General features: G+C 46.9%; 1 protein-coding gene and 1 long non-coding RNA gene across 2 annotated transcripts in view; both read right to left on the bottom strand.

Moving 5' to 3' along the window:
• The window catches only part of LOC120930475 (electrogenic sodium bicarbonate cotransporter 1-like), a 644,541-nt gene that overhangs the window by 193,460 nt on the left and 423,146 nt on the right, over positions 1-27,935 (bottom strand). Inside the window, exons 11-12 of the mRNA XM_040341656.1 lie at positions 20,343-20,522; positions 11,255-11,368 (exon numbers count right to left, since the gene is read on the bottom strand). Of these exons, the coding sequence (XP_040197590.1) occupies positions 11,255-11,368; positions 20,343-20,522 (294 nt within the window). The remainder of the gene's footprint in view (positions 1-11,254; positions 11,369-20,342; positions 20,523-27,935) is intronic.
• Positions 2,354-4,326, bottom strand: LOC120932438. Its single transcript, XR_005747992.1, has 4 exons — positions 4,195-4,326; positions 3,960-4,092; positions 3,712-3,855; positions 2,354-3,243 (listed from the first exon to the last, which is right to left on the bottom strand). It is a non-coding gene; the product is annotated as an uncharacterized LOC120932438 (long non-coding RNA).

Raw genomic sequence — 27,935 nt, forward strand, 5'->3', positions numbered from 1 at the left:
ACCATCATCTGCCTATACATTGATGTATAACAGAATTACTTGATTAACGTTATCCTCTTAAAGTGGTATTAAAGCAAAGAAAAATATTTATTATACTGTAGCTTACCCATTCTTAGATGGGTGGCTGCATTAGTTTTTTTTGCTTTTAGATTTTCTCTTTTATATTCACCTGGTGATCCTGCTAGTAAGTCTGTTGTTTTTCAAAAGAACGTGCTGTCTTGCAGATGTAGCAGTTAGAGGGTTGAATCAAACTATTTAACACTGGCAAAGGGGGTGGAGTCTGGGGCGGACCCAGAGGGGGAGGCAAAATAAGGTTTTGCCTAGGGTGTCAAAAACCCTTGCACAGGCACTGTATCGCTGTCCTCCCCCCAGGGATTTAATATTGAATAGGAGAAGTATTAGATCGGAACCAGTCCCCCATGGCCCCCCTCCTCTCCCCTCTCCTGCCTGGCACATGTCTCTGAATCAGCACACTGTCGGGTGAATGGCTCTGACTGAAGCTTGATTCTAGGGCAAAGTTGAAGCAGTGTGCCCTCCACCTTCAGTCCGATGACTCCAAATCACAGGATGCTGCTGTAAAGGGAAGGACAGGGGTTTCAGATAACACAGTACCTTGATTTTCTTCTCCATCCACTGAGCCGCAGGTCAGGGGCACTTCTGACTTCCTACTGACACAGATAAACCGAAAGTGAGCCCTGGGGAAAGCACCACCCATTTGCAAATAGAAAACCCCACAGCAAGGGGAATGCCTGAAAACGGAAGCCATCGGCGCACGGCTTTGCGCCACAAGCACTCAAAAAACCCTGCAAATGGGTCATCTCATAATGCAATCACATGATTGCATAGGCATCATGCTCCCCCATAGTGCACTTGTCCGGCGCCCATACACAGGGCACTTAAAGAACTTTTTTTTTCTTAAAGAACCTTTTTAAAACTTTTTTTTTTAAAGGACCTTTACATTTTTTTTCCTTAAGTGACTAGCACTGGGGGGGGGGGGGGCTGCACCCATGCGCCCCCTATAGACGGGCCGCCATTGCCTCTGCTCCTGGTGGACATCCAAACCTTTCCTGTGAACGGCATCTTCCCCTCCTGGGTGCTGGGACATACGCATGACCATGGCTAAGATTTTATCACTTAATGTATATGGTTTAAACTCAAATAGGAAGAGACATCTTGCGTTGAGGGAGTTCAGGCATTTTGGGGCAGACATTATCCTGCTTCAGGAAACGCACTTTAATAAGGGAGACTCCTTTGCTTTCGCTTCCAGACAATACCCACAGATCTACCAAGCGTTTAACCCCAATAAGCGGGTTCCCCCTTCATGTGCTCTAAGTCATTTATTGATTCACAGGGACACTACATTATTTTGCGGGGTCACTGGCAAACGCAGGCTATCACTATGTGCATTATCTATGCTCCCTACACCCACCAGATCCACTTCCTTACTAGAGTTTTTGCACGTCTGTTCTGGACACTTTAACTTGTCCCAGTCGGTGGTGCTAGACTGCCATGTACTAAACCCTACAGACCCGCAAACCTGGCCCACTAGGGACTTCAAACTGTTTCGCCGTGTCACTAGACGCTATGTACTGTTTGAGGCTTGGTGGGTCCTTCACCCCAGGGATAGGCAGTTTACGCTCTACTCCGCCCCTCACCGTATGCACTCCCGCATAGACTACTTTTTTGTCAATAACGCCACCCTCCACGTCACCAGGGATGCTCAGATGCTACCGATCTCTTGGTCCGATCACGCCCCTATTATTATGACCCTAGATATAGGCGCCCCTAATCGCAAACCTTGCCATTGGCAGCTAAATAATTTCCCTCTCCAACACAGCCCCCCCAGAATGAAACTTGAAACCACATTGCAACACTACTTCCTTGAAAATGATACCCCCCATGTCTCCCTTCCACTCTTTGGGAGGCCCACAAAGCAGTCCTTAGGGGGCGTTGTATAGCGATCTTTTCGGCCATGAAAAAAGATGCGAAAGCCTCTAAATTGAAAGCTGAGAGAGACCTTGGGGCCCAGGAGCTCCGACTACAAACCTCACTGTCCCTGTTCCATTTAAAACAAATTGTCTGCTTGCGAATGACGCTTTGAGACCTGGCAAAGGGCCAGGTGGAGAAGGCGATCCTTAGGCTGAAACAAATTTATAACGACAAGGGAAACAAAGCTCACTCTCTGCTAGCATGCAAATTGTCGGAACGTTCCCACACGACTACTCCTCACCAAATTAAAGACAAGGCGGGCTGCCTTCTTTCCCACCCTAAAGACATAGCCCATGCCTTTGAGGAATTCTACATGGCCCTCTACAGCGACCCTGAGATCCCGCATGACCCCCCCTCCCCTGACCTGAACAACCGATTTCACCAGTATCTGAAACACAGTAGAATTCCCAGACTTCATGCATCGGACCTCCTTTCCATCAATGCCCCTATCACGATGGAGGAACTGACGGCCACCATCAAGACCCTGCCTACACATAAATTCCCTGGCCCGGACAGCCTCCCTTACGAGTACTACAAAGCATTCCTACCACATCTCTGTAAATTGTTCAATGCGTTTCTCCAGGTGACCCCTATCCCATCAGACATGCAAAGATTGTTTCTCACGCTGATCCCCAAACCTGATAAGGATCCTTCCTTTTGCGCTAGCTATAGGCCGAAAGCACTCTTAAATTCAGATCTAAAAATATTTACCAAGCTCCTATCGATGCGTTTAAATCTGATACTGGAAAAAAGAAAATGAAAATATCCTCACATGTGGACATTTGATTATAAGAAGGTGCCACGTCCTGATACGTATGAACAAGAGAGTAACTAGGGGCGAGTTGTTGGACTTTTCAGGCACTATTGGTTAGTCAGAGTATAGTCACACAGAGAATTTTCTCAAAAAAATTATTTTGAATTTATTATAACATAAAAATATACAGTACATGTTAAAAAGGAGATTGCCACCAGCAGCAAAACTATCTGGCAAACCAACTTAACAATACAAGAACCTCCAAAAGTATACCAGGAATATATAAATGGTCATAGAATAAAGAAACACAACAAAGGTCCAAAGATGGGGTTGAAAGTTTTCATAGCATGAAAAACACCCCTTATATAGATTAATGGTCCTGCGTAATGATGGAGGTGCAGACAGATATATGTCTGAGATGATAAAGCTTGCAGAGTTAGTTGACTCAACCGGTTTCGCGCTTGTTACAGCGCTTCCTCACGGAGTCTCAGTATGGTTAGCTGTAGAACAATAATAAAAGAAAAAAAAACAAGAAAAAACAGACAGGTACAAAAATAAATTGATTAGATAATGCATATGTATAAAAAAGAAGAGAACACACAAATGGGCGTGTATGAAGCGCCAAAACAACCTCATAGGAGAAAAGAAACAAAAGGGGGGGGAGGGGTGGAGGGGAGAGGGGAAGGGGTGGAGGGGAGAGGGGAAGGGGTGGAGGGGAGGGGGAGGAGGGGGGATAGGAAAAGAAAGGTGTAGGGGGGCAACAATAAAAAAAGAAAAAATGGTCCTAGAGAGCGGGCCAGGAAAATAGATACAAAAGTCCAGTGTAAAGTCATCTCACGAGCATTAACTCATTAGTATAGTGGAAGCAGGGATATATAGTAGTCATATGGAATAAGCAAGACGGTAGGAATAATTAAATATAGTGAAGTAATGACAGCAGAATTCATTTGGAAAATTTGTATACTCACAAATAGTATTTAAGGCATGTTAGTAATCCACTAGTAGTGAGTGCAAAGCCTAGGAAAGGTAACTTCCTAGCAAGGGATTGAGTAGCTAGGTCCGGGCTGCTGAACGTAGGATAATTGTAAAATAAACCCAAAAGGGCAAGAAGTCTAAGGAATTATAAATAGATAATTATCTATTACAATCAATCTATAATGTAGACAGAATGTATATTAAAGTAAAAAGAAAAAATAGTCAAATATTCACAAATTACCTTCAGTGGAGAGTATTGGTACCAAGAAGGGAAAAAGCCAGAAAGGGGCATCCCTGATGCAAGATATATAGTATCTAGAAATTGGCAACGTGCCTGAGTATCAGCCTTCAATGGCTATTAGGCACCAAAAATCCTGGTAAGTAAAAAGAACACAGGCAGACAATTGCTGTCAATATGGTTTGTTCATGATAAAGGGGGATAAGGGGACATAGCAATGAATCTGAATGAGTCTTACCTGTATGATAATAGCGGCGGCACCCTCGATCCACAAGCCTCCCGGGAGACTGCAGCAATGGGTGTCTCACACGTGGAGGCTTAAATAGAGCCCCGCTCCATGCAGAGAAGGCGTACAGCACGGCGCGGCTGTACGACGTCATCCGCAAAGGCCGCGCAGACCCTAACCAAATGTAGGCGTCGCATAAGCACAGGCGACGCGTTACGCGGGAGGGATTGCATCACGACGGAAGGGTTCCATCTAGTGGTGCAATAAGATATCTCCACGGTGGAATCGGAGATATATATATAGTGCGCGGCCAACACTATAACAAGGAGAGAAAAATATCTCGCGTGATAGGACATAAAACACAGGATAGGTGGAACTAGAGAGGACAAAAGAAAAGAAAACAAGAGACACAGGGACACATCTGAGGTGGATTGGCACTTCACAAGCCCAAACATGTGAAATACATAACATGCATCATACTTTAAATAGAGCCATAATGTATATATTACAATTTGAAATATTAATTCCTTTGAAAAAATTCTTTATCGAAACGTGAATAAGTAGTATTCAATTTGGAGGTGCCATAAGGAGGATTGCAATTTGTACATACTTTTCAGGGTAAATGCTCTAGATCGTAGTACAGCATAGCTTAGAACACAGAAACAAGGATCATATAGGAAAAAACCCCAATAAAAAAAAGGGGGAAGGGAGGGGGGGGGCAGGGGAGAGAAAGGAGGGGGAGGAAAGAGGAGTGGTGTGGTATTATAGGAATCAGAGATAGTAATGCTGTAGTCTTACTTATTCACGTTTCGATAATGAATTTTTTCAAAGGAATTAATATTTCAAATTGTAATATATACATTATGGCTCTATTTAAAGTATGATGCATATTATGTATTTCACATGTTTGGGCTTGTGAAGTGCCAATCCACCTAAGATGTGTCCCTGTGTCTCTTGTTTTCTTTTCTTTTGTCCTCTCTAGTTCCACCTATCCTGTGTTTTATGTCCTATCACGCAAGATATTTTTCTCTCCTTGTTATAGTGTTGGCCGCGCACTATATATATCTCCGATTCCATCGTGGAGATATCTTATTGCACCACTAGATGGAACCCTTCCGTCGTGATGCAATCCCTCCCACGTAACGCGTCGCCTGTGCTTATGCGACGCCTACATTTGGTTAGGGTCTGCGCGGCCTTTGCGGATGACGTCGTACAGCCGCGCCGTGCTGTACGCCTTCTCCGCATGGAGCGGGGCTCTATTTAAGACTCCACGTGTGAGACACCCATTGCTGCAGTCTCCCGGGAGGCTTGTGGATCGAGGGTGCCGCCACTATTATCAAACAGGTAAGACTCATTCAGATTCATTGCTATGTCCCCTTATCCCCCTTTATCATGAACAAACCATATTGACAGCAATTGTCTGCCTGTGTTCTTTTTACTTACCAGGATTTTTGGTGCCTAATAGCCATTGAAGGCTGATACTCAGGCACGTTGCCAATTTCTAGATACTATGGGCCAGATCCACAACCAGCGGGCGCAACGTAACTTTTGTGATTTAAGTTACACCGCCGCAAATTGCCCAAGTTAGTGCCCGATCCACAAAGCACTTACCTGGAAATTTGCGGCAGTGTATCCTAAATCAGTCCGGCGCAAGGCGGGCCAATTCAAATGGGGCGAGTCCCATTTAAATTAGGCGTGCTCCCGCGCCGGACGTACTGCGCATGCTCCCGACGCTATTTTCCCGACGTGCTTTGCGTTACATTACGTTGAGCCGAGTTATGTGAATCCCAAAGGGTAAAAAAGAGATGCGGCGGGAAAAAAAAAATGACAAAAAAAATTTGACAGCGACGCGGGAAAGACGGGTATACTTTTACATGGTGTACTAACTTTACACTTTGTAAAAGCAGCCCTATCTTTGCAACGGCAAACTAACACTTACGGCGACTTCACGAAGGGAAAAACCTTCGTGGATCTCCGTAAGTGCTAATTTGCATACCCGACGCTGGTTTACGACGAGAAATGCCCCCAGCGGTGGCCGCGGTACTGCATCCTAAGATCCGACAGTGTAAAACAATTACACATGTCGGATCTAAGGGATATCTATGCGTAACTGATTCTATGAATCAGCCGCATAGATAGAAACAGGGATACGACGGCGTATCAGCAGATACGCCGTCGTAACCCTTTTGTGGATCTGGCCCTATATATCTTGCATCAGGGATGCTCCTTTCTGGCTTTTTCCCTTCTTGGTACCAATACTCTCCACTGAAGGTAATTTGTAAATATTTGACTATTTTTTCTTTTTACTTTAATATACATTCTGTCTACATTATAGATTGATTGTCATAGATAATTATCTATTTATCATTCCTTAAACTTCTTGCCCTTTTGGGTTTATTTTACAATTATCCTACGTCCAGCAGCCCGGACCTAGCTACTCAATCCCTTGCTAGGAAGTTACCTTTCCTAGGCTTTGCACTCACTACTAGTGGATTACTAACATGCCTTAAATACTATCTGTGAGTATACAAATTTTCCAAATGAATTCTGCTGTCATTACTTCACTATATTTAATTATTCCTACCCTCTTGCTTATTCCATATGACTACTATATATCCCTGCTTCCACTATACTAATGAGTTAATGCTCGTGAGATGACTTTACACTGTATCTATTTTCCTGGCCCGCTCTCTAGGACCATTTTTTCTTTATTTATTGTTGCCCCCCTACACCTTTCTTTTTTTATCCGCCCCTTTCCCTCCCCCCTTTTGTTTCTTTTCTCCTATGAGGTTGTTTTGGCACTTCATACACGCCCATTTGTGTGTTCTCTTCTTTTTTATACATATGCATTATCTAATCAATTTATTTTTGTACCTGTTTGTTTTTTCTTGTGTTTTTCTTTTATTATTGTTCTGCAGCTAACCATACTGAGACTCAGTGAGGAAGCGCTGTAACAAGCGCGAAACCGGTTGAGTCAACTAACTCTGCAAGCTTTATCATCTCAGACATATATCTGTCTGCACCTCCATCATTACGCAGGACCATTAATCTATATACGGGGTGTTTTTCATGCTATGAAAACTTTCAACCCCATCTTTGGACCTTTGTTGTGTTTCTTTATTCTATGACCATTTATATATTCCTGGTATACTTTTGGAGGTTCTTGTATTGTTAAGTTGGTTTGCCAGATAGTTTTGCTGCTGATGGCAATCTCCTTTTTAACATGTACTGTATATTTTTATGTTATAATAAATTCAAAATGATTTTTTTGAGAAAATTCTCTGTGTGACTATACTCTGACTAACCAATAGTGCCTGAAAAGTCCAACAACTCGCCCCTAGTTACTCTCTTGTTCTTAAATCTGATACTGCCCTCCCTGATACATAAGGACCAGGTGAGCTTCGTCCCCCACCGCCAAGTGGGGGACAACACAAGACCGGTCATTAATCTGATCGATGTGGCGAACAGGGACGGCCTAGAATCTCTGGCTCTCAGTTTAGATGTGGAAAAGGCCTTTGACCGCCTTAGCTGGCTTTTTCTGTTCGCCAAGTTGAGACACATGGGGTTCCAGGGGCCCTTCCTACGGGCCATCCATCACCTATATACTAATCCTACGTCCCAGGTTAAGACACCTTTTGCTCAGTCCTCCTCCTTTGCGATATTTAACAGGACCCGCCAGGGGTGCCTGCTCTCACAGTTACTGTTTGCGTTGTGTGTTGAGCCCCTGGCGGCGCCCATTCGTAGAAATCCAGACATCCGTGGGGTCCTTGTGCAGGGAAGGGAGTTTAAACTAGCACTTTTTGCAGATGATATCATACTCACCCTAAACCAGCCCAGGACCTCACTGCCCAACCTACACGCTAAACTCGACCTCTACAAATCCCTCTCTGGCTATACAATAAACGCGACTAAATCAGAGGCTCTCCCTATTAACATTCCAGCAGCAGAAGTACATCTGTGGCAGTGCTTCCCTTACCACCGGAAGACAACAGCCCTAAAATATTTGGGGGTTCAGATTACCCCGTCCTATGCAACATTATACCAAGCTAACTTCCCCCCTGTTCCGGTCCATAAGAGACCTTGTACAGAAATGGAGGTTCCACCATATTTCTTTCCTGGGAGGGTGGACTCTGTAAAAATGACTATCTTGCCCAAACTCCCCTATCTCTTCCAGACACTGCCCATCCCAATTCCGTATACAGTCTTGAGAAGACTCCAGGCGGACCTGGTGCGCTTTGTCTGGAACTATGGGAGGCATAGGATATCTCGCACGGTCCTGACGGCGTCTCGCACTGACGGGGGATTGGCGTTCCCTGACTTAATTAAATATTACCAAGCAGCCCAGCTGCGTGCCGTGACTTCCTGGTTTCCCAAACGATCGTACAATAAGTGGACAGAAATCGAAAAAATATGGCTTGCACCCACTCATCCAAACAGCTTGCTCTGGAATGCGAATGTGGAGGTGGACTCGAGCCGGCTTTTGGGCCCTATGCTCCATCTTCAGTCGCTTTGGCGTAGATTGTCTTGAGCACATAGCCTGGGCTCAGAACGGCCTCTTTTTACCTCCTTCCTTTATAACCCCAGAATGCCTGCCGGTCTCACTCATCAGATGTCTTCACCCTGGGCAACACAGAACCTATTCCACTTTGGCCACTTGGTGGACCCTATATCACACAAGATGCTCTCATTCTCTGCACTCCAAAAAAATTTGATCTTCCTCGCCAGGTGTTTTATGGGTACTTTCAAATACGACACTATGCACAATCTTCCGCCCGAATCTCCAATTTTCGGCACCAACCCCCTTTGAGAGACTTGTATTGGAGGGATCCGCACGCCGAGGTCTGATTTCGGACATAAATTGGCTGCTCAACTCTTACTCCATCCCTACCCAGGGTAAGCATACATATATGCTTCACTGGGAAAAGGCACTAGGAGAGGAGATTCCAGAGGCAAATGCTCTACTTTTGGTACCTGACACCAGATGTCCTCCACACTATCTATTCCTCCAGCTCAGGTAGGTGTTGGCGCTGTCAGGGAGATAAGGGGACTCTATACCACATCTACTGGACCTGCCCTAAGATTGTGCCTTTTTGGACAGAAACTCAGTTTTGTTGACCCGACTTTTAGGGGTACCGGTTCCCAGGACCCCAAAATCATTCCTCTTAGGGGTCTCACCTTTGCAGATTCCCAAATGATCCAAAAAATTGCTTAGACATGTCTTGACAGCTGCGAGATACCTGATTGCCCTCCATTGGAAACGACAATCCCCACCCTCCCAGGCAGATTTGTGTGCTAGAATAAAAGATATTGAGTTGATGGAAAAAATGACAGCCAATTACAGGATAGACTGGATATGCATGACAAAGTCTGGGAGGAGTGGCACCGGCGAGAGGATATGCCCTGAGCTGATGGTCGAGATTCCCTACCCTGCCCCTCTCATCTGCAGTCTCTTTTTCTTTTCCCTACTTACTTTTCCTTCTGGATATCACTGTGGTTTCTGACGACTAGCAGTCTTTATGTGGAGTCAGCAGGGACCCCCTGCTGTCTGTTTTATGGTTTACTGTTTTTTGCTCTACACTGGCTGAAGTTTCTGTATCACAGTGTCAACTTCTTGTTTATCTACCCGCTGGTATATTCAATAAAAAATGTTATTTGAAAAAAACAAAAAAAAACAGGGGATCTGCCAGGTTTTCTAATCTGACAGAACACTGCTGCTTTTAAAATTCAACATGAAGAGTGTGACGGATTTGAAAATACAGTATTTCACTATATAAGCTCAGTATAGTGCTAAAAATAAGTATGAAATGCAAGACTTGAGTGGGTGTAAAAAGATGTCCGCTGCCACCTTCTGACTGCAGGCTTAGCAGTGCGGGGTATAGCAACATGGCAGTCAGTCAACAAATTTAACATGCAGTGTCTTGACTTCAACAATGACACACTATGCATACACAGATAACATGGTGCACAGTTTGTGTGGCTTTCTGTAATAGCTGATTCCAAAGTTGAATAATGTCTTGCCATTTACATACCTCCTGGCATTGCTGGGGTGTTACTAAATGAGGCCTAGTCATCATTGCTCACCTTCTCCATCACAGAAGTATTCCAGCCAGGCTTCAGTAGGTATGTAAATGGCCTACACCTATTATGAGGGCAATATTCAACTTTAGTCAAATCTACACAGTTTGGCACGGATTCACAAAGCACTTACGCTGACGTATCTCGAGATACGCCACGTAAGTCTATCTATGCGCCGTGCCCACAATCTGAGATACGCCTAAAAATAGGCTTCCTACGACCGACGTAACTTGCCTACGCCATCGTATCGTGGGCGCATATTTACGCCGGGCGCATTTTCCGCTCCCATTGATTTTCTATGCACATATGCAAATGAGGGAGATACGGCGATTCACGAACGTAGTTGCGCCTGGCGCATAATATACGTGGTTTGCGCAAGTCGTACGTCCAGCGTAAAGTTATGTCCCATATAGGAGGCACAAGTCATGCAAAGGTATGGACCAGGGAACACAGCCGTCGTATTTTACGTCGTTTGCGTAGTACGTGAATAGGGATAGGCGTAGGTTACGTTCACGTCGTAGGCAGTGATTCGATGTATCTTAGGCAGTTGTTTCGACGTGATTCTGAGCATGCGCACTGGGATGCGTCCACGGGGCGGCGCATGCGCCGTACGTTATTCGTAACTTTATGACGCTCAGTCCTTCATTTACATGGGGTCACGCCTCATTAGCATTGCTCACACCCACTTCCACCTACGCTGGCTTACGCTGAGGAAACCCAGCGTAGATTTGAGAGCGACTGGGGCGAGTGCTTTGTGAATACTGTGCTTGCATCTGTGCGCTGCGCCGGCGTAGCGTAAAAGAGATACGCTACGGTGGCATAAATATGCGCCGATGTATGTAAATCCGGGCCTTTGTTTTCATCAATAGACCCACCGTAATTGCGTAGGCAGTTTTTTTGTGAAGGTGTATTAACCCTTTAAACCGGCAACTTAATTTTTTATCCTTGGTGTGGGTTTAAGTTTAAAACAAAAATTCTGTATAAAATGCAGTCTTACCTTAAATTCACTTGGAACTATTAGTTTAGGCGTTTCAAGCCCACAAATAATATCAACAGCACAAAAAACTACAATTGTTAGTATCACTGAAAAATCACCAGCCAGCTTGCGTATCTGTGGAAAAGAGATAACAGATTAAACAATCAAATGCTGGTGAAGACAGACAAAATGTGAGCATTATACAGCGCTATTAACCACTTTAAACCACCCGCCTGCAATGTACTGCGGACAGGTGGCCCGTGCAGGAAAACTGGCATACTGCTACGTTGCTGCCTGCTTCTGGGTTTAGAGAACATGAATGCATGCCCCCTGCCAACACCCACTGGGATTGTAGACAGTGGGAGACTATCAGCAAGTCCCGGCCAATGATTCTTGGCTGGGACCTGCTGATCTGCTGTGTCCAATCACAGCCCAGAGCCCTGTGTTGACTCAAGCCACACACATCATGGGGGCATGAAGCAGGGCATGAGGGCACACAAAAGAGCGGGGCATGGGGCACACATCAGGGCATGGGGTTACACATCAGGGCATGGGGGTACACATCAGGGCATGGGGGCAAAGAGCAGTTCATGGGGTAGACAGCAGGGCATGGGGACACAGAGCAGGGCATGGGGCACAGAGCAGGGCATGGGGAAGACATCAGGGCATGGGGGCACATAGTATGGCATGGTGGGCAACAGGAGATTATGGGGCCCCCTGTATCCCTGCCCACACTCAAGCCACACACATCATGGGGGCATGGAGCAGGGCATGGGGGCACACAAAAGAGCGGGGCATGGGGCACACATCAGGGCATGGGGGCACACATCAGGGCATGGGGGTACACATCAGGACATGGGGCAAAGAGAAGTTCATGGGGTAGACAGCAGGGCATGGGGGCACAGAGCAGGGCATGGGGCACAGAGCAGGGCATTGGGCAGACAGCAGGGCATGGGGGCACGGCGCAGGGCATTGGGAAGACATCAGGGCATGGGGAAGACATCAGGGCATGGGGGCACAGAGCAGGGCATGGGGAAGACAGCAGGGCATGGGGGCACACAGAGAATGGGGCAGAAAGCTGGGCTTGGGGCACAGAGCAGAATGTGGGGCAGACATCAGGGCATGGGGGCACAGAGAAGGGAATAGGGCAGACATCAGGACATGGGGCACACAGCAGGGCATGGGGGCACACAGCAGGGCATAGGGTAGACAGGGCATGGGGGCACAGAGCATGGCATGGGGTAGACATCAGAGCATGGGGCAGACATCAGGGCATGAGGGCATAGAGCAGGGCATGGGACAGACATCAGAGCATGGGAGCACACAGCAGGGCATAGGGTAGACGGCAGGGCATAGGGTAGATAGCAGGGCATGGGGGCACAGAGTATGGCATGGCGGGCAACAGGAGATTATGGGGCCCCCTGTATCCCTGCCCACACTCAAGCCACACACATCATGGGGGCATGGAGCAGGGCATGAGGGCATACAAAAGAGCGGGGCATGGGGATACACATCAGGGCATGGGGGTACACATCAGGGCATGGGTGTACACATCAGGGCATGGGGGCAAAGAGCAGTTCATGGGGTAGACAGCAGGGCATGGGGGCACAGAGCAGGGCATGGGGCACAGAGCAGGGCATTGGGCAGACAGCAGGGCATGGGGGCACGGAGCAGGGCATTGGGAAGACATCAGGGCATGGGGAAGACATCAGGGCATGGGGGCACAGAGCAGGGCATGGGGAAGACAGCAGGGCATGGGGGCACACAGAGAATGGGGCAGAAAGCTGGGCATGGGGCACAGAGCAGGGTGTGGGGCAGACATCAGGGCATGGGGCACAGAGAAGGGAATAGGGCAGACATCAGGGCATGGGGCACACAGCAGGGCATGGGGGGCACACAGCAGGGCATAGGGTAGACAGCAGGGCATGGTGCACAGAGCATGGCATGGGGTAGACATCAGAGCATGGGGCAGACATCAGGGCATGAGGGCATACAGCAGGGCATGGTGCACAGAGCATGGCATGGGGTAGACATCAGAGCATGGGGCAGACATCAGGGCATGAGGGCATAGAGCAGGGCATGGGACAGACATCAGAGCATGGGGGAACACAGCAGGGCATAGGGTAGATGGCAGGGCATAGGGTAGATAGCAGGGCATGGGGTAGACATCAGAGCACGGGAAATACATCAGGGCATTGGGCATAGAGCAGGGCATGGGGCAGACAGCAGGGCTTGGGGGCACACATTAGAGCATTGGGCAAAGAGCAGGGCATGGGGGCAGACATCAGGGCATGGGGCAGACATTAGGGCATGGATTAGGGCATAGGGTAGACAGCAGGGCATGGGGGCAAAGAGCAGTGCATGGGGCAGACATCAGGGCATGGGGCAGACAGCAGGGCATCAGGGTTTAGGACACATCACAGGGCCAAAAATGAATTGGGCACACAGTGGGACACATAGTAGGGCATGGGGCACACAGTAGAGCACATCATGGGGCACAAAGTAGGGCATATCACGGGGCACACAGTAGGTCATGGGACACATCACAGAACACATGGGGGCACACAGAAGGGCATGGGGCACGGAGCAGGGCATGGGGGCACACATCGGGGCACAGAGCAGGGCATGGGGGCACAGAGCAGGGCATGGGGGCACGGAGCAGGGCATGGGGGCACAAAGCAGGGCATGGGGGCACAAAGCAGGGCATGGGGGTACACATTGGGGCAAACATCGGGGCATGGGGGCACAGAGCAAGGCATGGGGGCACAGAGCAGGGCATAGGGGCAGACATCAGAGCATGAGGCAAAGAGCAAGGCATGGGAGCAGACATCAGGGCATGAGGGCAGACATCAGGGCATTATTTAGACATCAGAGGATGGGGCAGACATCAGGGCATGGGGGCACACATCAGAGCATGGGGACACAGAGTAGGGCAAAGAGCAAGGCATGGGGGCACAGAGCAGGGCATGGGCAGACATTAGGGCATGTGGCAGAGAGCAAGGTATGGGCAGAGCAGTGGCAGCTGGTGAAGTTTTAGGATGGCGGGGCGCAAGACCCTGCCCCTCCACATTTGGTCCCTCCCACTTCTCATAAGCCACACCTCTTATAGAATCCACCCACTCCGTCCCCTGTATTACCCTTGCTTCCACCCATAGTGTCAGGAGTATACATCTCAGCATCACAGGACAGAGTATACAGCCCCAGCATCACAAATCATGGTATATAGCGCAGCCTTACAGATCGGCGCAAACAAACAAAAAAATTACACTGTTAGTAATGAAGGACTCTAAATGGGCATGAGATTATCAGAGAATGCGGACATACTGCACGAAATTACCAGAGACTGCGGACATACTGACTGCACGAGATTACCAGAGACTGCGGATATACTGCACGAAATTACCAGAGACTGCAGACATACTGACTGCACGAGATTACCAAAGACTGCAGACATACTGCACCTAATTACCAGAGACTGCGGACATACTGCACAAAATTACCAGAGACTGTGGACATACTGACTGCACGAGATTTACAGAGGCTGCGGAAATAACTGCATTGGGGGGGGGATATCTCACATATGGATGTAATACACTGCAATGCATGTCTAATGAGAGATGTCAGTACAGGGACATGAATTGCAGTGTATTAGTATGAGAGATGTCAGTACAGGGACATGCAGTGTATTATATCAGTATGAGAGATGTCAGTACAGGGACATGCAGTGTATTATATCAGTATGAGAGATGTCAGTACAGGGACATGCATTGCAGTGTATTACATCCATATGTGAGATATCCCCCCCCCCCCAATGCAGTTATTTCCGCAGCCTCTGTTAATCTCGTGCAGTCAGTATGTCCACAGTCTCTGGTAATTTCGTGCAGTATGTCCGCAGTCTTTAGTAATCTCGTGCAGTCAGTATGTCCGCAGTCTCTGGTAATTTTGTGCAGTATGTCCGCAGTCTCTGGTAATTTCGTGCAGTATGTCCACAGTCTCTGGTAATTTCGTGCAGTATGTCCGCAGTCTTTGGTAATCTCGTGCAGTCAGTATGTCCGCAGTCTCTGGTAATCTTGTGCAGTCAGTATGTCCGCAGTCTCTGGTAATTTTGTGCAGTATGTCCGCAGTCTCTGGTAATTTCGTGCAGTATGTCCGCAGTCTCTGGTAATTTTGTGCAGTATGTCCGCAGTCTCTGGTAATTTCGTGCAGTCAGTATGTCCGCAGTCTCTGGTAATCTCGTGCAGTCAGTATGTCCGCAGTCTCTGGTAATTTCGTGCAGTATGTCCGCAGTCTCTGGTAATCTCATGCCCATTTAGAGTCCTTTATTACTAACAGTGTCATTTTTTTAGTTTGTTTGCGCCGATCTGTAAGGCTGCGCTATATACCATGATTTGTGATGCTGGGGCTGTATACTCTGTCCTGTGATGCTGAGATGTATACTCCTGACACTATGGGTGGAAGCAAGGGGAATACAGGGGACGGAGTGGGTGGATTCTATAAGAGGTGTGGCTTATGAGAAGTGGGAGGGGCCAAATATGGAGGGGCGGGGTCTTGCACCCCCCCCATCCTAAAACTTCACCAGCCGCCACTGTTAACAAAGATACGAAAATTTAAATGAACAAAACTAAACCAAACTGATTCCAGTAAAATAACAAATATGTCCTTAAAGCGGAGTTCCACCCTCTTTTTTAAGTCCTGTGCTCCTGTGTCACCTGAAACACATTTGGCACATTATTATTTTTTTTGGTTTTGAAACTCACTGTGTTGTTGATGATTAAAAATCGCTGAGCTCAAACTCATCCACTGTGCCCGTCAAGTGCATCCGCTGCGCCCATCAAGCGCATCCGCTGTGCCCATCAAGCGCATCTGCTGTGCCCGATGCGGGGTGCCGGGGCCGATGCGGGATGGTGGGAACCCCTCATATCGAGCACAGCAGGAGTACAGCCACAGGAAGTCAGTGCAGGGATGGTGGGAACACCATATGAAGGGTTCCAAACATCAGGCTCGGATTTCCCACAAGGCCAACAAGGCCAGGCCTCGGGCGGCAGGGCGCCAAGGGGCGGCAGCGGCATGGAGTCCCCCGACGGCCAGTTAAGGGCAGCAAGTTGCTTTCTGGGATCCGCTCACTCCTTAAGTGATTACGGCGATGTGTGCTGCTGTCCCCCCCCCCACATACCTCTCTCTACTGGCTCTGTCTTCGGGACTTCATCCTCCCCCAGGCTGCCAAGTCTGTCTCCTGTGACTGTCCCTGCCACCGATGTACACAATGAGAGGGGTGAGCTGTGACAGGAGTTCTAGCACAATGCTAGGACTCCTGTTTTGGAGGTGACAGGGTCAATAAAGAGAACCTGTCACCTCCAATTGCTATCACACAGGGAATTGTTTTCTCCTGTGTGATAACTTTATTGCCAAGTGAAAAAAAAAATGATAAAAAAATAAGAAATAATTAAATTATTAAAATAAAAAAGTAATTAAAAAGTAAAGAATAAGAAAAACAATATTAAAAATAATAATAAAACTATACAGAAATAAAAAAAGTAAACGACAAGCTACAAAATAAAAACAATTTGAACTAACTGTGCCGCCCCTGCCATCCGGTTGCCATTCTCCGTTGATTTGGGGGGGGGGGGTGGTTTGGTTGGCGGGGAGGGGGGTGCATTGCGGAACCTGGCCTTGGGGCGGCAGGAAGAGCAAATCCGGCCCTGCCCACCATCCCTGTGCTGTTCTCATTATGAGGGGTTCCCACCATCCCTGTGCTGTGCTCATTATGAGGGGTTCCCACCATCCCTGTGCTGTGCTCATTATGACGGGTTCCCACCATCCCTGTGCTGTGCTCATTATGAGGGGTTTCCACCATTCCTGTGCTGTGCTGACTTCCTGGGTTTGTACTTCTGCTGTGCTCATTATGAGGGGTTCCCACCATCGATGTGCTGACTTTCTGGGTTTGTACTTCTGCTGTGCTCATTATGAGGGGTTCTCACCATCCCTGTGCTGTGCTCATGAGGGGGTGGTTCCCATCATCCCTGTGCTGTGCTAAGTTCCTGGGTCTGTACTTCTGCTGTGCTCATTATGAGGGGTTCCCACCATCCCTGTGCTGTGCTCATTATGAGGGGTTCCCATCCATCCCTGTGCTGACTTCTTGGGTTTGTACTTCTGCTCTGCTCATTATGAAGGGTTCTCACCATCCCTGTGCTGTTCTCATGAGGGGGTGGTTCCCATCATCCCTGTGCTGTGCTGAGTTCCTGGGTCTGTACTTCTGCTGTGCTCATTATGAGGGGTTCCCACCATCCATGTGCTGTGCTGACTTCCTGGGTTTGTACTTCTGCTGTGCTTATTATGAGGGGTTCCCACCATCCCTGTGCTGTGCTCATTATGAGGGGTTCCCACCATTCCTGTGCTGAGTTCCTGGGGCTGTACTTCTGCTGTGCTCATTATCGGGGGTTCCCACCATCCCTGTGCTGTGCTGAGTTCCTGGGTCTGTACTTCTGCTGTGCTCATTATGAGGGGATCCCATCATCCCTGTGCTGTGCTCATGAGGGGTTCCCATCATCCCTGTGCTGTGCTCATGAGGGGTTCCCATCATCCCTGTGCTGTGCTCATAAGGAGGTCCCATCAGCCCTGTGCTGTGCTGAGTTCCTGGGTATGTACTTCTGCTGTGCTCATTATGAGGGGTTCTCACCATCCATGTGCTGTGCTCATGAGGGGTTCCCATCATCCCTGTGCTGTGCTCATGAGGGGTTCCCATCATCCCTGTGCTGTGCTCATGAGGGGTTCCCATCATCCCCATGCTGTGCTGAGTTCCTGGGTATGTACTTCTGCTGTGCTCATTATGAGGGGTTCCCACCATCCCTGTGCTGTGCTCATTATGAGGGGTTCCCACCATCCCTGTGCTGTGCTCATTATGAGGGGTTCCCACCATCCCTGTGCTGTGCTGACTTCCTGTGGCTGTACTCCTGCTCTGCTCATTATGAGGGGTTTCCACCATCCCTACAGCCCCGGGAAGTCAGCACAGCACAGGGATGGTGAGAACCCCTCATAATGAGAAGAGCAGAAGTACAAACCCAGGAAGTCAGCACAGGGATGGTGGGAACCCCTCATAATGAGCACAGCACAGGGATGGTGGGAACCCCTCATAATGAGCACAGCACAAGGATGGTGGGAACCCCTCATAATGAGCACAGCCGAAGTACAGACCCAGGAACTCAGCACAGCACAGGGATGATGGGAACCACCCCCTCATGAGCACAGCACAGGGATGGTGAGATGGGGTTCTCACCATCCCTGTGCTGTGCTGACTTCCCGGGGCTGTAGGGATGGTGGAAACCCCTCATAATGAGCACAGCAGGGGTACAGCCACAGGAAGTCAGCACAGCACAGGGATGGTGGGAACCCCTCATAATAAGCACAGCAGATACGATTAGTCCTCTTTAAGCGTCCAGATTTTTAAATTCATCATAACCAGACTGAATGTTGGTAATTGTTATGAAAAGTGAACGAATCTAACGAAAATTGGTATTTCGTACAAATCCAAATTGAGTTTCGGGCACAAAATACGAAATAACGGCTAATGCGAAACGGAACTAAACAAAATGGATTTATTGACAGTGCACATGTCTGGTATATGTATACACACCACATATATAACAAGATATATATATCATCTTGTCATGTAGATATATCTGCACAGGAACAAATTATTTTGTATATTTACTGGTTCCTGGAAGGAGGGGGGAAGGAGAGGTTTGCATAGATAAGGGGCGGTAACTTCCTCTGACACTGCCGTTGCTATTGAAACCTGATCTGAAACCATTACATTGCTTGTGCAGCACTGAGCATGTACGAGTTTTGCAAGGCTGAAATCCAGTCTGGCTTCATGATGCCCACACTTAAGATGGCCCCAGTCAATTTCTGTTTTATAAAGTGTCTAAATGCTGTAACAACCTAACAAAACAGACCTTAGTTTACAGACTAACTGTAGTAGAAAACATTAAGCTTGTGTATTACAGGGGTTTTCATATTTAAAAAGTTTTTATATTTAAAATTGTGGCCGGAACTCCGCTTTAACTATACGAAAAACTATTATTTTTTGTTCTGCACATGTCTAGCCATTTGGAAAAGTTCTCAAATTAAAAGATGGGTGTTCTATTGCAACACTATGGAGGTGAATTTTGCATCACTGATAGAAATTCTGTATTTTTCGAAAGTGGTTTTTAAGCGAAGAATTTTTTTACCTTACAGAATATGTAATTCTGATATGTGCCTGCTGTACCATGTATTTGTATGACAAAGTATAATGTTCTCTTCGTATTGCTTCCTTTGTGTGAAATCCCTGGTGTTCCTGTCAGTCACTCTGCTTTCCTATTAAAAACTGACCATATTTAAGCAGGAAACACACTGTGGTCTCCTACAATGATCAGACTTGTCCTGACACCCCCTCCCCTCCGCACACCCTTTGACTGGGTAGATCAGTCTACTGCTGTTTCTTCTCACCCAGCTCTTATACAGCTGAGAACAAAGGGAATGTGTTGGCTTATAAAAAACGGTAAAAAAAATAAAGTATTTAGATTTTTTTTATATATCTATACACAAATGTATATATCTATTTTAAACTCAATGGGTTGTTTTACAAAATGATTTTTTTTTTGCATTGAGCTAAAAAGTGTCCTAGTAGAAGTATGGCCCCCCCCCCCCCCAAATACTTGCCTCAATCCAGCGCTGTGCTCATCTGTAGTGGCTCTCTCCTGCATTCACAGGACAGAGAGGCAACACCGGAACCCACTGGCTCCTGCTATTGTCAATCAAATCCTGTGAGCAGGGAGTGGGACCAAGTTGCACTATGTGTGTCTATTGACGCACACAGCCTGGCTCGAGAGTGAGTCCAAACATGTGCCCCATAGCACACAGATTTCTATGGTGGTGCATGAAGCAGAGGATGAGCCTAGAGAGCTGGCAGAAGACCCCAGAATAGAAGTTTCAGAGCCACTTTGTGCAATTCCATTGCACAGAGCAGATAAATATAACATTTTTAATATTTTAGGAAAAAAAATGAAATCTTTACAACTGCTTGAAAACATTTATTTTCACTTCAGTACTAATGGGCTTTATTACATACCGTTGCAGATAAATATCTGCTTTTTTGGAAACTTTTTAATGAAGTTGTACACACGAATGTTCCACAAAATAGGATGACCGACATAAGAAAAACATCTGGAACATAATCACAGCTATTGCCCTCTAGAAGTCCTCCCAGCTCCTTGCACAGATTTTGTGTAATGTTTTTGGGTTCCTTATTCTGCAAGGAAAAAAATTTGATAAGTTAAAAAAATGAGCAGTTATATAAATGGTTATAATTTACGAGATACAGCTATATCATTAGAGTCACTGTTTTTTGACCCTATAAAGTAGTGACAGGCCGAATGCACTTGAGTTTGGTTTGCGGTGGGTTCGGGGACTTTAACTGAAGTTCAGATGCCAAATTCAAACACCAATGAGGTTAATAGTTGCCAAATCTTATAAATAAGTAATAGTTGTTTTCCAATGAATAGGTAAGGGATTGTCAAACAAAGACATCAGAGGTTGGGCACTGCCATGGGGACATGTATCAAAGCAAAAAAATGTTCAAAAGTGATTTAACCACTTCCTACTCAGCCTATAATAATATGAAAGCCGAGCGGAAGCGCTACCATCCTGGGTGGACCCCATATGACATCCTCACAGGATTTCGCCTTGCGCACGCCCTTCATGCTGTACTGCGGTGTGATTGCTCATCTGCTGTGTCCACAGGAAAGATCAGTGTACCAAGCCTCTGCCGGTACCATGTGTTTGCTGTGATCAATCACAGCAGATCACATGGCAATTGTACACAATGAATGGCTTCCATTCATTGAGAACTATTGTTTTGTTCGCTGTGATTGGTCACAGTGATCAAATGGTACAGACATAGCCAATCACAGTACATCTGTACCGTGTGATAGCTGTGGCCAATCACAGCTTCACAATAGTACACAATTGATGAATTGATGTCAATCCTAAAAAATGGTTGCTTATAACCATGATTTTCACTGTTATAATAGTGTGCAAAAAAATCTTGACCACCTCTCTAAAGTACAGTACAGTAAAGTACAGTGTCACTATGGTAGCACTGTATTGCTCTTTTCACAGTATGTAAAAAAAAAAAGAAAAAAATGTAATACAAAAATATAAAAAAACTGAAAATATTAATTATTATTACTTTTTAGATCATCAGTCCTGGAAGATTTTACCCCCTTCCTGACCAGAGCACTTTTTACAATTTGGCACTACGTCCCTTTAACTGACAATTGCACGGTCGTGCAACGCTGTACCCAAATTTGCGTCCTTTTTTTCCCCCACAAATTTACTTTTTGCTATAATAAAAATTTTACTTAAAAAAAAAAAAAATGTCCTTAGTTTAGGCAGATACTGTATGTATTCTACAAATTTATGGTAGGGAAAAAAAATCGCAGTAAGCATATATTAATTGGTTTGCACAAAAGTTAAAGCGTCTACAAAATAGGGGGTAGTTTTATGACATTTTTATTATTATTATTATTTTTTACTAGTAATCGCGGTGACCTGCAATTTTTAATCAGGACTGCGATATTGCGGAGGATAAATTGGTCGCTTTTGACACATTTTTGGGACCATTCACATTTATACAGCGATTAGTGCTATAAAAAGGACCTGATTACTGTATAAATGGCACTGGCAGGGAAGGGGATAACATTAGGGGGCGATCAAGGGGTTAACTGTGTTCCCTCACTGTGTTCTAACTGTAGGAGGGAAAGGACTTACTAGGGGAAGAGAGACCGGTGTTCATACTTTGATCAGTCTCTTCTCCCCTGAGAGAACTGGGATCTGTGTGTTTACACACACAGATCCCGGTTCTCGCGCTCTCACATGCACCCCTAGTGGCCAAAAGGCGAAGCAACGTAACATAACGTAATTTCGCCCAGCTGTGCCATTCTGCTGCATTAAAACTGCAGCGGCTGGTCGGCAAGTGGTTAATGTCTCATAAATTGTGACCAAAAATTAATAAAAACTTGCCTCTTACTAAATGCCTTTGACTGCCTACTTTACAAAAAAGGGGTAATTTATGGGGTATTTGTACTGTCCTGGCATTTTCAGGCCTGAAGAAATTACATAGGCCATCAGTACATCAGGGTTGATCGATTTTCAAATATATATACAGTACAGACCAAAAGTTTGGACACACCTTCTCATTCAAAGAGTTTTCTTTATTTTCATTAGGGATGTCCCGATACCGATACTAGTATCGGTATCGGGACCGATACCAAGCATTTCACTCGGGGAAATGCTCCCGATGCTTCACCCGATACTTGAGCGGGCAGGCAGGGGAGTTGCAAATCTTCTCTCCCCCATGGTCAGTGTTGTCTTCCCCTGTCCGTGCCGTTCTCTCTCCTCCCCTTCCCCCGTCCGTCCGTGCCGTTCTCTCCTCCCCTTCCCCCGTCCGTCCGTCCCGTTCTCTCCCCCCCCCCCCATCCATGCAGTGCTCTTTCCTCCCCTTCCCCCGTCCGTCCGTCCTGTTCTCTCTCCCCCCCCCCCCCCCCCGTCCATGCAGTGCTCTTTCCTCCCCTTCCCCCGTCCGTCCCGTTCTCTCTTCCCCCCCCCCTGTCCATGCAGTGCTCTTTCCTCCCTGTCCGTCCGTCCGTCCCGTTCTCTCTTCCCCCCCCCCCCCGTCCGTCCCTGCAGTCTCTCTCCATCCATCCCGTCCCCGTCCGTGCCGCTCTCCCCCCTCAATCTGTCAGGGGGGAGAGCGGAGGTAGGAGCCGCTAAGCCCGGCTCCTACCTTTTCTAAATGAACAGAGTCGGTGATTACCGACTCTGTCCATTCATATAACTGAGCATCGTAACCTCCTGTGTTTACGATGCTTCAGTTTATGAATGGAGGAGCTTCCCTCCATTCATTTCAGCTGAATCTGTTTCCCTAGTCCCTTTCTCTGTCTTAAAGGGGAGATGCCAGAGGTCTGTTAAGACCCCTGAAATCTCACCAAAGCCCCCCAACAGGGCTGATTAAAATTAAAATAAAAAATTGCAATAAATATTAAAAAATTAATAAAATGTAAAAAAATAAATTCACCCCCCCCCCCTAAAAAAATAAATAACTAAAAATCACTTTTAAAAAAAAAAAAAATAGTAAAAAAAAAAAAAATACTGCCACTGTCACATGACATTAAAAAAAGTATCGGTATTGGCGAGTACTTGAAAAAAAGTATCGGTACTTGTACTCGGTCTCAAAAAAGTGGTATCGGGACAACCCTAATTTTCATGACTATGAAAATTGTAGATTCACACCGAAGGCATCAAAACTATGAATTAACACATGTGGAAATTATACCTAACAAAAAAGTGTGAAATAACTGAAAATGAATTTCATATTCTAGGTTCTTCAAAGTAGCCACCTTTTGCAGCAGACACATCTCTAGAACTGTTAAGAGGAGACTGTGTGAATCAGGCCTTTTTGTTGCTGCTGCGCTCTGTTTAATGGTAACGGTGTTGGCACTGATGCCATGCTATACCTTTATGCATGTATTTTTTTGCTGCCACCATACTATAAATACTGTATTTATTGGCGTATAACACTCACTTTTTTACCTCGAAAATGGAGTGTAAACTGTGCCTGCGTGTTATACGCAGGGGGCTGTGGAAAGTTTTTTTCCTGAAACTTCCCTCTGAGGCCCCGTACTCACGACCAAACATGTCTGCTGAAACTGGTCCGCAGACCAGTTTCAGCAGACATGTTTGGCCGTGTGTTGGCCCGAGCGGACCATTTTCAGGCGGATTGGACAGGTTTCCAGCGGACAACTGTTTCCTTGACTTGCTTTAAAACAGTCCGCTGGAAACCTGTCCGCCCGGACATGTACGGTCGTCTGTACAGACCTACCGTACATGTCCTGCCGCCCGCCATCCCTCGCATGCGTCGAATGACTTCGACGCATGTGTGGAAGCATTTTAAAGGCAGGCCGCCCACGTCGCCGCGTCATTGTCGCGGCGACACCGCGTCATTGTCGCGGCGACACCGCGTCATCGACGCGGCGACACCGCGGACACGCCCCGCGTATTGTTTACGCGCGGACTTCTGTTCGATGGTGTGTATAGCCATCGAACAGAAGTCCCCGGGCAGTCCCCGGCCAGACATGTCCGATGGAAACGGTCTGCAGACCGTTTTCATCGGACATGTCCTGCCGTGAGTACAAGGCCTTAAAGTTAGGGTGCGTGTTATACACCTGTGTGTGTTATACGCCGGTGAATATTTGATAAAATAAATACTCAGTTAGTGTAAATAACATATGTATAAAAGTATGTGCGCCTCTCTCTCCCCTCCCACCCATCCTGGCTTTCGCCCGAATGTCAGTCTAATAACCATATGTGACCTCTTGTAGGCAAACCCGGACCTCCTTCATCTGGTGCTCGTCTGCATGGCCACTATGGAGAATTTGGCCACCATGTTTTTATGATCCACTCTGGTTTAGATTCTATGGTGTTCCATATGAGGTTTCATGTACTGTTTTCTCAACTCCTACAGATATAATGCCTGATCAAATATAAATAATAAATATAATGGTATAATGTACTAATAACGGTTCTTTTTTAAATACACCATAGATATAGATAGTGGCCCAGATTCAGGTAGATTTGCCCATTACTTACACATGAGCTGCTCAGCTGAATTTCTCTGCGCTGGGGCAATTTTGCCAAATTGCCACCTGATTCAGGAATCGTTTGTTCATTTAATTTGCTCCTGTTTAAGGCAAAGCTGAGGGCGCAAGGCCGCGCAAGTCAAAGTGGGTGTGCCCCTATGTAAATGAGGATTTTTCGGCTCAGCAGAGGTTTGCGCCGGGCGCGCGCATGCGCAGTTAGAGCGCTGCCGTCTGCGCATGCGTCAAACTGCGCCTAGCATACTTTCAGGGCAAATCCTGCTCAGCTGCTTGCACTGAGCAAATAAATAGGAGCAGACTTGCGCAGGTTCTTTGCTGAATTTCATCCTGCTTTTTCCAACCCCCCCTGAGCAAGGAAATTCAGCCCATTTTGAAGAGATGGCACCTCCCAAAGGAACAAAAAAAAGAAAGGCAAACTTCGTGGCTGCGGAGATGGATATCTTAATTGCTGCACTCCAGCAACATAAAGAACTCCTATATGGTGCCCAGCGGGCAAACACCACCGTTGCCCAAAGGAGGGCTATCTTTGAAGCCATAGCCCTGGACATCAATGCCCTGGGTAATGAAGATCGTTCCTGGGATGACATTAAAAAAAAACTGAATGATATGAGGCGCAGGGTCCGGGATAAACTGGCTCTTATCCGAAAACATACCGGTGGCACGGGAGGTGGACCGCGATGTAAGATCCGCCTAAATCATGAGGAGGAGCTTATTGCCCAAACTTTTGTGCAGGAGCAGGTGGAGGGACTTGCAGGGTACGACTCCACTGTTGGGAACTTGGGGACTGGTAAGTTATTTTTGTTTCATATCTGCTGTGCATCATGGGAGGGGGTAGAAGTCAACATATTTGTGGGTAGAAGTGAAGATGAAACTATTATTTTTGATTCATATCTGCTGTGCATCATGGGAGGGGGTAGAAGTCAACATATTTGTGGGTAGAAGTGAAGATGGAACTATTATTTTTGATTCATATCTGCTGTGCATCATGGGAGGGGGTAGAAGTCAACATATTTGTGGGTAGAAGTGAAGATGGAACTATTATTTTTGATTCATATCTGCTGTGCATCATGGGAGGGGGTAGAAGTCAACATATTTGTGGGTAGAAGTGAAGATGGAACTATTATTTTTGATTCATATCTGCTGTGCATCATGGGAGGGGGTAGAAGTCAACATATTTGTGGGTAGAAGTGAAGATGGAACTATTATTTTTGATTCATATCTGCTGTGCATCATGGGAGGGGGTAGAAGTCAACATATTTGTGGGTAGAAGTGAAGATGGAACTATTATTTTTGATTCATATCTGCTGTGCATCATGGGAGGGGGTAGAAGTCAACATATTTGTGGGTAGAAGTGAAGATGGAACTATTATTTTTGATTCATATCTGCTGTGCATCATGGGAGGGGGTAGAAGTCAACATATTTGTGGGTAGAAGTGAAGATGGAACTATTATTTTTGATTCATATCTGCTGTGCATCATGGGAGGGGGTAGAAGTCAACATATTTGTGGGTAGAAGTGAAGATGGAACTATTATTTTTGATTCATATCTGCTGTGCATCATGGGAGGGGGTAGAAGTCAACATATTTGTGGGTAGAAGTGAAGATGGAACTATTATTTTTGATTCATATCTGCTGTGCATCATGGGAGGGGGTAGAAGTCAACATATTTGTGGGTAGAAGTGAAGATGGAACTATTATTTTTGATTCATATCTGCTGTGCATCATGGGAGGGGGTAGAAGTCAACATATTTGTGGGTAGAAGTGAAGATGGAACTATTATTTTTGATTCATATCTGCTGTGCATCATGGGAGGGGGTAGAAGTCAACATATTTGTGGGTAGAAGTGAAGATGGAACTATTATTTTTGATTCATATCTGCTGTGCATCATGGGAGGGGGTAGAAGTCAACATATTTGTGGGTAGAAGTGAACATGTGAGCAGTGTGTTGCACCAGCAAAATCTTTCGTTTTGGTGTCATCCACAGGTGGTGATGAGGATGATGAAGCTGGGCCGCCTTCGGCTGCGGGGCGACCCACGCCATCCATACCTGAGACAGGGGTACAGTCAGGCCCTATGGACATTATGGCAATGCTGGTCCAGGAGGAGATCCTACCGGGGCCAAGTATGGTGGAGGAAGTTGTTTTGGAGGAGGATTCCTTTTTCCTCATCCAGGAGGACTCTGGCTCCCTCCAGGAGGATACCACCATCCCTGAACAACCCACCACCCCCCCCGGCCAGCACGTCATCCCCCTCCAGGGCAAGCCCCTCCATTGTGGACCCCTCCCCTTCTCCCTCTGTCCGTGCCCGAGCCTCTCCTCCCAGGAAGGCTCTGTCCAAAACGAGGCATATATCCTCCAGCCTCCGTGACGGTCTGCTGGAGGAGCAGGCCCTGCAGACCCGCCATATAGGGGCCATGGTGGGAGATGTTCGACGTCTGGCGGACAGCATGGCATCCACCTCCACCTCTGTGCAGCATGCCCTCACCCTGCATGCAGACCGGGACAAACATGTCTCACAGAGCCTGGCGGAAATAAGTGGCAACTCCAATAGTCACCTGCTTGGTGGCTCAGGAGAACGCCCCCGCTTTATTAAGCAGGATGGCAGCTGCGGTGGAGGCCAACACCACTGCTGTGCAGGCCAACACCGCTGCAGTGCGGGAGGAGGGGAGAGTTACCCGCCGTCATCAGCGGGACACCACCACCCGCCAAATGCGGATGTTGGCCCAGACCAACACCATCCTCGCCCGCCTGGCCAACGCCATGGAGGGCATGCAGCCACCACCTGCGAGGAGTCTGGAAGTAGGGGTTGTTGCTCATCCCCCCCCTCCATCCCCACCCCATGCCTCCTCCGCACCACGGAGATTGAGGAGCCAGAGCCGGGGCACCCTTGGCCCAAAGAAGAAACCAAAAAAATGATTTAATTTGAACATTTATTATATGCTCAGAATCTGAGTTTTTTTTTTTTCTTAGATGCTCAGAATATGAGCTTTTATATTTATTTGTAGTCCC

Source organism: Rana temporaria, chromosome 3 (genome assembly GCF_905171775.1).
Source record: "Rana temporaria chromosome 3, aRanTem1.1, whole genome shotgun sequence".
Taxonomy (NCBI): domain Eukaryota; kingdom Metazoa; phylum Chordata; class Amphibia; order Anura; family Ranidae; genus Rana; species Rana temporaria.